The following is a 10,624-nucleotide window of genomic DNA, read 5'->3' as shown; positions in this document are numbered from 1 at the left end:
CATCTTCTCTCATGGTCCTTCTTCCCTCCAAACCATCTTCCCTGCGTATTTCCCACCCTCAGCAACTTCCCCATGGATTCTTCTCCTTCCTAAAAAAACACTTCCCTGGGCTTCCTCATCCTCTGGGCAACCTCCTCCTTTGAACAACCTTCCCTGGGCCATATTCTCCCCTGGACCACCTCCTGCCCCCCAGAACACCTTCTCTGGACCATCTCCTCCCCTGGGCAACTTCCCTTCAGATCCTCCTCCTTCCCTGAACAACCCCTTCCCTGGACCTCCTTGTCCTTTGGGCAACCTCTGACAACATTCTCTGGCTCTTCTCCTCCCCTGGTCACCTCCCATGGTCCCTCCTCTGCACTCCACCCCATGCCTGTGCCCCACACCCACCCAGGGCTCCTCCAGGACCCCCCAGTGACCATCTCAGCACCGTGGCTTTTAAAACTCCCGAATCCAAGTTTTATTTCCGTGTAGGAGAAGAGGGATCACTCACAATATATTATTGTTCAAAAAGAAAATACATTCAACAGCATTTACAGTGGAATGACATTAAAATCCTCCACGAGGAACAGAAGGACCAGGAGATGGTGCTCTGGTTAAGTGCTGCTGATAGATGAACTCTGGAAGATGGAGCAGTATTTCCAACGATCCTGAACTCCGGGGGATTCCTGGGCTGGGGGTGCTCCTCATGCTCCCCCACGCTCCGTGGAGCTGTGCAGGGCTGTGATGGGGATTTGCAGATGGATGTGGCCATGGGGGCACACCAGGGAGGACCTCTCAGGGCCCCTGAGCCCAGCAGGACCCTCAGAGCCAGCACTTAGGGAGCAACATCCCACTCCCCGCCCTCCTCCGCTGCTGGAACACCCGGATCCAGCTTCGGGAACAGCCTGTGCTGGAGTTTGTCCCCTCTCCAAGCTCCCAGGTGACACTTGCATTGACACAGCAAAAAGCAAAGTAAGGCATTCTGAAAAGCTCAATTTGTAGCCCATTTTACAAACCAAATTCAGGCCTCGAGTGGGATAAACCCCCCAGGACACTTTGGTGCTGCCACAAACCAACCTCGTGGCACCGGGATCAGTGCGGAGCATCCTCTGCCCTCCCAGGCAGGACACCTAGGCCAGGACACTGGCAGCTCTCCACAGGCTCATTCCCACATCTAAGGAAGTCTGGATCATTTAAGACTTGCATTGGCTTTCCCAAGCCAGGGCAAAGCTCCAGGAAGGGTGTGGAAAGAGTGAACAAGGTGGAACAGCTGCTGTGACACCCACAATGCTGGGAAGCAGTTTGGAGCATCACATTCCCAGGGATCCTGAGTGCCTCCCCTCAACCCCCCAACACATCATTTCCAGATGGGAATGTCTCTAGAAAACCTTTTCCATGCTACTGCATCCAGCTTTGGAGCAAAACATTCCATCCCTGCTTCGGGAGTCACTCCATCACCATCACCAGGCCTCGGGGACTCGTACTCGTGCTGCAAAAACTCAGACAGACACTTCTGTCTTCATCATTTTTCATCTATTGTGTACCATAGAAATTTAAGCAAAATAATTTTATATATATATTTATATATATGTATAAATTAGAAGCAAATAAATAAGATTAAAGGGTCCCTTGGGAGCAGTGGGGGCTGTCCCTCCCCACAGTGATGGGGCTGCAGGGGCTGCACACGTGGGGCTGTGGGGGAGACAGGGATGGAGGTGCTGGAAGCTGACCAGGAGGAGACTGATGGATGAGGAACCTGATTGCATAAGTGTCCCATGTGCAGCCTGGATATTCCAGTTACTGTTGCCTCGAAGTTCGTTATTGCTAATTATCTTCCCACGTGGATGTGGCGGCTCAGCCTGGGGCGGGCTGAGCCCGGGAGGCAGCGCCAGCGTGACATGGTGAAGAGCCAGAGAAGAAGACAGCAGAAATGAGATCCAATGGGGCAAGTGCAGGTGTCCAGCTCTCCCTGACATTCTCTGCCTCAGGGGATCCCATTTCCAGGGGCTGCCACCCCTGCTCCCTTCCCTGCTCCTGGGCTGTGCCAATCATGGGCAGTGCTCACTCCACTTCTCCCAGTGCCTCCAGGGCTGCCAAAGGCCATGGCACACAGGAGGGGCCAAGGGGCATGAGGGGTTCCCTCAGCCCCAGTGACCTGAAGCTGCTCCTGGGAGAGCCCAGCCATGAGGGAGGAGAGGGAAGGGAGCCAGGACTTTTCGGATTCATCCTGTGCCAGGGCACTGCAGCCAGACCTGTGTGGCTGGAGGGGGAAGACACAGGGGTGGCAGATCCAGGCCCAAGGCTCCCTCCCAGTGGCACCACGGCATGTCTTCCCTCCTCTCCCAACCAGATGCTGCTGGAAAACCTGGCACTGAGGTCCAGGCTCCTGCCAGCCCCTGGATGCAGGGACACGGAGTGGGGACACGGAGCATCGCTGGGATACAAACCTCTTCACTGGGTGTCCCTGGCATTCCAGACCTCGGCAAGGCCATTTCCCCCTCGGCTGTGGTTACAGGAAAACCAAACCAAACCTCACTCAAACCACTCCCACAAAGCATCACGTTAAAGACAGTCCCCAGCCTTGACTGAACACATCAGACTGAGGGGAAGCAGCTCCAACGCTCTTCAGAACAAAACAAAAACCAGGTCAAAAAACCAAAGTCACCAGCTGCAATGCCCCAGCTGGTGTTACTGGGATGACTGGGCACGGCGGGCACCACCAAGAGCCTCTGGGATCAAGCGCTATGGCCCCTGGGGACAGTTTGTCGAGCAGGACTCTGGGTTGTTCGTGTCCATCTTTGAAGGTACCTGAACCAGGAGCAGATTCTTTTTTTTTAAAAAAATAATTCCATAAAGTCCACACAGAAATGGGAGGGGGGGAAAAAATGGCAAAGAGAAGAGCTCACACAAGCCACAGCATTGTCACAGCCCGGGCATCTTTGGAAGGTGCCGCCTCGGCCCATGGAGCCGAGGCACTGAAGGACACAGGCAATGAACATCCTCACCCCAACCAGCTCCACGTGTCCTCACTCCTAATGAGTCGCTGAAAAAGCCATCATTAAAAAAAAAAAAAGCTATTTATTAGTGCGTAAAAAAATAGGTTTGGAATCCCTGTTTGGATCTCTGCATGTGTTCACTCTGGGTTTGCCCAGAGAGCCACCAGCGAGATGGTGTGCCCGGGCTGGCCCTGGGGCTGTCCCCAGGCTGTCCCTCGGGCTGTCCCCAGGCTGGCCCTGCAGCTGTTCCCAGGCTGTCCCACGGGCTGGCCCCAGGCTGTTCCCAGGCTGTCCCCAGGCTGTCCCCAGGTTGTGCCGGTGTCCTGTGAGGTGGCCCCAGCGTGGGTGAGGCTCAGAAGATGTCGGGGCACACACTCCAGTCCTGCTTGTCCTTGGCCTCCCAGTAGCCACCCTTGTAGACACAGATGAGCTCCCCGGTGACAGCGTCCACCTTCCGCTCGAACCACAGCGGGATGTACCCCTCGTAGTCCTTCCCTGTCCCGGCAGGAACAGAACACGCTTCAGGGATGTTTTGCCACCGTCCACCCGGCGACTCCCACACTTCCCACAGCCACACAGGCTCCACTCCACCCCCTTCCTGCCCCACACTGTCCCTGCCCGTGGCCATCCTGGAGCCCCTCACCTTCCTCCAGGGCCTCCACGGCCTCGGCCTCCCTCCGGCGGCGCACGGCTCGCTGCTTCTCCTCCAGCCGCTGCTTCTCCACGTTGGCCTCGTCCCAGCGGCCGCTCTCCATGAGCCGCTGGTCGGGGCGCAGGCGGCTGTCGGTGGGGGCCACGCGCTCCTCGGGCTCGTTCAGCGTCAGCGCCAGCTCCGAGAAGAAATACATGTTCTCTGCGTTCTCCCTGCACCCAGAGAGGCGTGGGGTGGTCAGGGGGTGGGGTGGGGTCTGCCTCAGGCAGGGCCCCCCAGCCTCTCATGTCCCACCCCAGTCCCACCGATCCACTCCTGATGTCCCAAATCAGATGTGTGCCAGCCATGGTGTGTCTGCCCCTCTGGTTTCCCTGTTCCATTGCATCAGGAGGGGTTGCTCCACCTCAGCCATCCCCAGTGAGCTGCAGCCAACACTTGGGCTCCTCCTGGCTGGCCAGGGGCAGGAAAGCTCTGCAGAGGGATCTGGACAGGCTGATCCATGGGCTGAGGCCAGTGGGGTGAGGGACAGCAGGGCCAAGTGTCAGGTCCTGGCCTTGGGTCACGATAACCCCATGGAGTGCCCCAGGCTGGGGGCAGAGTGTCTGGAAAGCTGAAAAAGGCCCTGGGAGTGCTGGTGACAGTGGCTGGACACTATTCCAGGTGTGCCCAGGTGGGCAGGAGGCCAGTGGCCCCAGGGCTGTGCCAGCCATGGTGTGTCACAGGGCCAGGGCAGTGCCCATCCCTGTGCTGGCACTGCTGGGGCACCTCCAGCCCTGGGGCAGTTCTGGGCCCCTCAGACAGGAGAGACACTGAGGGGCTGGAGCGTGTCCAGGGCAGGGACCGGAGCTGGGAAAGGGCTGGAGCAGCAGGAGGGGCTGAGGGAGCTGGGGGGGCTCAGCCTGGAGAAAAGGAGGCTCAGGGGGGACCTGCAATCCCTGCCAGGAGGGGGGTGCCGGGGGGGAGGGTCGGGCTCTGCTCCAGGGCACAGGGACAGGAGAGGGAATGGCCTCAGGCTGTGCCAGTCAAGGTTGAGGTTGGATACTGGGAAAATTCCTTCATAGAAAGGGTGGTCAGGCCCTGGCACAGCTGCCCAGGGCAGTGGGTGGTGTAGTCTCCATCCCAAAAGAACATGCCCAAGCCCTGCTGTGGGCAGAAGTGCCAAGGGAGGACTGATCTCCAGAGGGACAGTGACTTGGACAGGATAGCCAAGCAAGGCAAAGCAGCCAACACCCCTCCCTGCCACAGCCCACAGCCCCAAAACCCCAGCTAGTTCCCCAACTGCTCCAGGGTCCCCCCACCCTTGCAGGGACCTGCTCTCCCCTTCCACCCCAGAAAGAGCCACTTGGTCCCCCAAAGTCCTGGTCCCCTCCCACATCCTCAGGCCTGGGCATACCACTGCCCCCCATTCCATGAGGGAATGCCATCCCATCCCCATCCAGCACCCCACACCAAGGGGACTCACGGGAGGGGGTACTTCCTCCACAGGACCTTTGGGGACAGTGTCTGGTACACAGTTTTCTGCTTGCCCTCCATGCTGGTGCTGCCATGGCTGCTGTGCAAGATCTTGGAGCACTCCATCTTCTCATCCCATGTGCCAGACATGACGTAGTGGGCTTTGCCATCGGCGTCGCTCACCACCCCTGTCACCTGGCAGGGAGAGATGGCATTGGGAAATGCCCAGAGGAGCAGAACACCCTCCCAGTGCCCCACCCAGAGAGGCTGGACCTGGCACTGTGTCCCCTTGGACATCAGCTGTGCCCATCCTGACCATGCAGGTAGGTCTGCTGCCCCTCAAACCCCTCCCAGCTCTCAGTGCTGCAGCTCCAGCCCGTGGAGGTTCCAAACACGGGACATGCAGGTCCCCCCAGCACTCCCTGGTGACCCACAGCCCCTCAGCCCCATGCTGGGGCTCATCCCAGTGGTACTGGGAGCCTGGGAGCCCAGCCCAGAGGAAGATCCAGGTTTCACCCCAGCCCAGGCTGGCAGGAGGAGCAGGGCCATTGCTGGGTACGCACCTTTCGTGGCACATCCCTGGAGAAGTAGCTGTAGGGGGTAAATTTCAGCTGGCATTTATCTTTGGACTTATGGTTAACAATCTCTATTTCACCAGACTGGATAAAAGACACAGAACCACAGCAGGGAGAGACAGAGCAGGTGTTAGTTGTAGAGCAGGTACCAATCAACACTGGGCACAGCACCATGGCTGGAGCCCCTGCAGCAGCCACCCCACCCTGCCCCACCGAGCTGCTGGCCTTGGGAAGAGCCATGAAGAGCTCCAGAAAGCCTCTCTCTGTCCCTGCTAGGGAAGCACAGCTTTCCATCATGGCAGGAGCACCCCAGGAGGGCAATGCCCAGCCAAGCAAAGCCAGGCAGGACCCAGCCCCTCACCCACAGCCACTGACCTGGTCGATCCAGAGCTTGCCCACGATGATGTTGTGCACAGTGGAGGTGACTTTCCTCCAGACATAGTGATTGCCACTGGAGTGGAACTCGAGGTGGATGGCACCTGTGGAGAGAGGGGTGCCCTGAGCTCAGAGAGGGCAGATGTTTACCCAGAGCCCACCACCACCCCAGCCCTGTGCCAACCCTCACATCCATGCCAGCCCCTCTGCCTGCATCCCCCGTCCTCTGCCCCCAGCCAGGGCTGGCTCTGGATTCATCCCTCCCTTTGCTGCATGCTCCCTCCCCTCTCTGCCCCAGGGAGGCAGGGACAACACCTCCCAGGCCCGCTGCCCTCTGACAAAAACACTCATTTTAAAGCAGGTCAGAAATGTGCCACCTGGTTGAGTCAGTGCCCCAAAGCCAGCCAGGCACTGGCACCGCTCTGGGAACAGCCCTGGGCACAATGCCCAGCCCAGGGACAGGCAGAAGACAAATAAAACAGTGGAAGGAGGCAGCTTATTGAACCCCAAAGCAAAGCAGCCTCCCTTTGCAGCTGGCATCATTTCCACTCCCAGGGCAGATGTGTTATTGTCACATATTGGGTCAGGAGCACAAATCTGGCCTTCACTGGAATTCAGTGAGCCCCAGGTGAGCCCAAGGGATTCACTGAACCCAAGGTGAGGCCAAGGAATTCCCAGAGTCCTGTCTGAGCCCAAGGAATTCATAGATCCCCATGTGAGCCCAAGGGATTCCCAGAATCCTCCACGAGTCCAAGGAATCCACAGAGCCTCAGGTGAGCTCAAGGAATTAACTGAGCTCCGGGTGAGCCCAAGGGATTCCCAGAGCCCCTGGTGAGCCCAAGGGACCAGTTGCTTTGGCCTTTGGGTGCTGCATGAGCAGTGCAGGGCACACCAACCCCGGATGCTCCCAGTGCCCAACACCTACCCAGTGGCATGATGGAGAGGTATTTGCCCCTGAACTTGCTGGCGATGGTGATCTCCTGCCACAAGGTCCACCCTCGCCGGGAGTACACGTGGTGGGCAGCAGCTGGGGGGTGGTGGCTCACCTGGGGACAGGAGAACAGCCCATTAGGTCACTTGGCCACTGGGTCAGTGCTCACAGCAGGACTACTCAGAGAGGAGACAGGTCCATGCCAGCTTTGGCACTGTGGATGCTCCCTGGACACCCCAGTTTCCTCCTGGTCATCAGGGTGACCCCTGGTGAGGTGCCCCAGCAGCAAAGGGAGGCACACCAAGCTCCTGCCAGGACATGCTAAGGCTCATTTCAAAGCATTATCCATAAAATCTTAACTTGAGCAACCGTCACCATGGGATGCTGCTGTGCCATGATCCCAGACATAGCCTTGCTCTCCAGGGATCCTGGCTGAGAAACAGGGATGTGCTGGCATCCCAGTTATGCCAGTGCAACAGCACCTCTCCTAACAGCAGCAGTTCCCACTGCTCTGCTTCGGAACTCAGGAGGAGTTTTCCAAGTTGTCCAAGACACACAGCAAGACTTTGGCTTCGTCCTTACAGACACATTGGGCTGGAAAAGTGGATATGACAGCCTAAATCCTGAAAATGACTTGGTAAAGATGATGTTCACATCACACTGCCCTGGAAAAGCAGCCCAAAAGGGAACATCCCAGGCAGAGGGTTCTGCTCATGCAGGAGCTCACCTGGTGGCACAGCCCAGCCTGGCACAGGCCACCCATGCCCAGGCCCCACAGACTCTACACACAGAGCTCAGGGATGATTTTCACTGCTGTAATTACAGGCTGAGCGCCCCGAGGTCAGGATTACACCCAGGCAGAGCCAAGGCCTCACCACCAAATCCCAGCCACCAGTAGGAGGAAATCCTATTTGGATAACTGGATTTCGGGCACTGGATTATCAACGCTTGGCTCGGTGTGTTGGCTGAGCAGCACAGGAAAATTCAGAGCAGTGGGAAGGGTGTCTGACTGTCTGTCTGTCCTGTGTCCAAGTCACACTGTCATCAAAATGTGCCCTTTGAAATGACTCTGGGGGGCATAAAGAGGCTCCACTGAAGGTTCTGGAGCAGGTTTGCTCCCAGTTACACTGATCCTGATTTTGGATGAAGCTCTTGTGCTGTGGCAGCAGAGGGAGGGACTCCAGGGCAGGCAGAGGGCTGTGCCCAGGGATCAGGCTGCTGTGGAACTGGTCAGGAACACTACACTGGGTACAGATGGAGGAAAACTGGGACCAACTGGAGCAAGCAGTTCCAGGCAGGTTATTCATTTGGGGAGGAAGACGGATGAAGGAAGGAGGGTGGTGAAGAGGAGGGTGAAGGAATGAGAACAGGGCCAGGAAGGTGTGGGAGTGATGCAGTCAGGAGTATCCCAGGACACCTGACAGGCAGGTGTGGGAGTGATGTGGTCAGCGGTGTCCAGGGATACCTGACAGGCAGCCCTGGGCTTCAGCACCACAGCCCCAGTGAGGCTGATAAATCCACCCAGGTGTTTTAACTGTTCCCAGGTGCTGCTGGCTAAGGGATGCATTGAACATCCTGGTATGGGAACACCCACTTCCAATGGCCCAGGCCAGGAATCTCTGCCAGGCGAGGGAGGTGTGATGCTGCTGAGGTGGGTGACCCTGAGCTCTGTGACATCCACAGCACTGGGGGGCGGCTGGAGGGACGTGGCTGCCTCTGACCTGGCTCCTGGGAGCAGAGCAGGCAGGAGGGCAGGGGTGCAGGCAGGAGGGCAGGGGTGCAGGCAGGAGGGCAGGGGTGCAGGCAGGGGTGCAGGCAGGGCAGGCAGGGGTGCAGGCAGGGCAGGCAGGGGTGCAGGCAGGAGGGCAGGCAGGAGGGCAGGCAGGAGGGCAGGCAGGGCGGGCAGGAGTGCAGGCAGGGCAGGCAGGAGGGCAGGCAGGAGGGCAGGCAGGGCGGGCAGGGGTGCAGGCAGGAGGGCAGGGGTGCAGGCAGGAGGGCGGGCAGGGGTGCAGGCAGGGCAGGCAGGGCTGGCAGGGGTGCAGGCAGGAGGGCAGGTGTGCAGGCAGGGGTGCAGGCAGGAGGGCAGGCAGGGCAGGCAGGGGTGCAGGCAGGAGGGCAGGCAGGGCTGGCAGGGGTGCAGGCAGGAGGGCAGGGGTGCAGGCAGGAGGGCAGGCAGGGCTGGCAGGGGTGCAGGCAGGAGGGCAGGCAGGAGGGCAGGCAGGAGGGGTGCAGGCAGGAGTGCAGGCAGGAGTGCAGGCAGGGCAGGCAGGGGTGCAGGCAGGGCGGGCAGGGGTGCAGGCAGGAGGGCAGGCAGGGGTGCAGGCAGGAGGGCAGGCAGGGGTGCAGGCAGGAGGGCAGGCAGGGGTGCAGGCAGGAGGGCAGGCAGGGCTGGCAGGGGTGCAGGCAGGGCTGGCAGGGGTGCAGGCAGGAGGGCAGGCAGGAGGGCAGGCAGGAGGGTAGGCAGGGGTGCAGGCAGTGTTGAGATCTGGCAGTGTCCCACCTCACTGCAGCCACAGGCAGAAGCTCCCGAGGCAAGGATGGACCACAAGGGGACAAGCAGATCCAGGTGACATTGGGCACACAGCTCTGGGAATTATGAGGGGACAGCAGACATGAATCTTGGGGATTATCTGCTGCAGGACCTTTCTGGTGACATAAGCACAGGGTCACACTTCCAGGAGGCCCCACAAGCCTTTTCCCTGTCACTGCCCGGAGCAGCAGTGAGAGGTGGGATGGGATGGGATGGGATGGGATGGGATGGGATGGGATGGGATGGGATGTTACGGGATGTAACACAAGGCCAGTGCTCTGTGGGAGTCTGATGGGTCTGGGCACCCACCACCAAGGGAGGGCCTTTGCCCACACCTGGGTGTCCTGTGAGAAGCTGGTGGCAGAGCCTGGCACCTGCTGCAGTGACCACCCCAAACCTGGGGACAAAGGGCTGTGACTTGGAGGAGCCAAAGAAAAGGGAAACTGGGGGGACATGGGGATGCTGGTGCCAGCCTAAGCCTCCTCACCACACACTCCCAGTGTGTCCTGACACAGACCTTCTGGAGAAAAGAAAAGAGAGCCCCCACAAAGGGGTGTCCTGCTCAAAGGGGTAACAAACGGCCCCATTCCTCCCCAGGAATCCAGGATGGACCAGCCAGCTGTGCTAAGCATCAAACAGTCAATTATCTCTACAGGTCACAACTCATTCAGCAGCCCAGGCAGTCACTTAAGACCTGCTGTTTGCTCAGTGTGCTCCAGCTGTGCTCTGTGCTCAGAGCATGGGCCCCTCAGAGCTCATGGGCCTTCCCCAGGCTGTGAAACTAAAAACTTCAGCAGGAAAGAAATGAGATCCTAAGACACCTTCCAGCACAAAGAGAGCCTGGAAGAGCTTGGGGCATCACTGCATTGAATCATCAAATGAATCACAGATTCACAGGAGGGTTTGGGTTGGAAGGGACCTTAAAGTTTATCTCATTCCACCCCTCTGCCTTCCACCAGCCCAGGTTGCTCCAAGCCCCATCCAACCTGGCCTTGAACACTTCCAGGGATGGGGCAGCCCCAGCTTCTCTGGGCATAGGTAGAAGGGAGGCGGGGTGAGGAGAGCTTCTCCCTTGCTGCTCAAGTACTGAGATGTGACAGGAGCTCCAGCTCCAGGGGGCTGCCAGGAGACCTG

The 10,624-nt window shown here is 58.9% G+C and overlaps 1 protein-coding gene across 7 annotated transcripts in view; it reads right to left on the bottom strand.

The window, feature by feature from the left end:
* Positions 1-440: 440 nt before the first annotated feature.
* OSBP2 (oxysterol binding protein 2) overlaps positions 441-10,624 on the bottom strand; it is a 121,547-nt gene continuing 111,363 nt past the window's right edge. For all 7 annotated transcript variants that reach the window (XM_071571932.1, XM_071571928.1, XM_071571930.1 and 4 more), the window contains 6 exons: positions 6,955-7,075; positions 6,030-6,133; positions 5,643-5,738; positions 5,090-5,274; positions 3,619-3,839; positions 441-3,470 (listed from right to left, as the gene is read on the bottom strand). In XM_071571932.1, coding sequence (XP_071428033.1) covers positions 3,328-3,470; positions 3,619-3,839; positions 5,090-5,274; positions 5,643-5,738; positions 6,030-6,133; positions 6,955-7,075 — 870 coding nt within the window. In that variant the 3' untranslated portion in view covers positions 441-3,327. The remainder of the gene's footprint in view (positions 3,471-3,618; positions 3,840-5,089; positions 5,275-5,642; positions 5,739-6,029; positions 6,134-6,954; positions 7,076-10,624) is intronic.

The sequence above is a fragment of the Pithys albifrons genome, chromosome 17 (assembly GCF_047495875.1).
Source record: "Pithys albifrons albifrons isolate INPA30051 chromosome 17, PitAlb_v1, whole genome shotgun sequence".
Lineage (NCBI taxonomy): Eukaryota > Metazoa > Chordata > Aves > Passeriformes > Thamnophilidae > Pithys > Pithys albifrons.
This window is presented reverse-complemented; position numbering and strand designations above follow the sequence as displayed.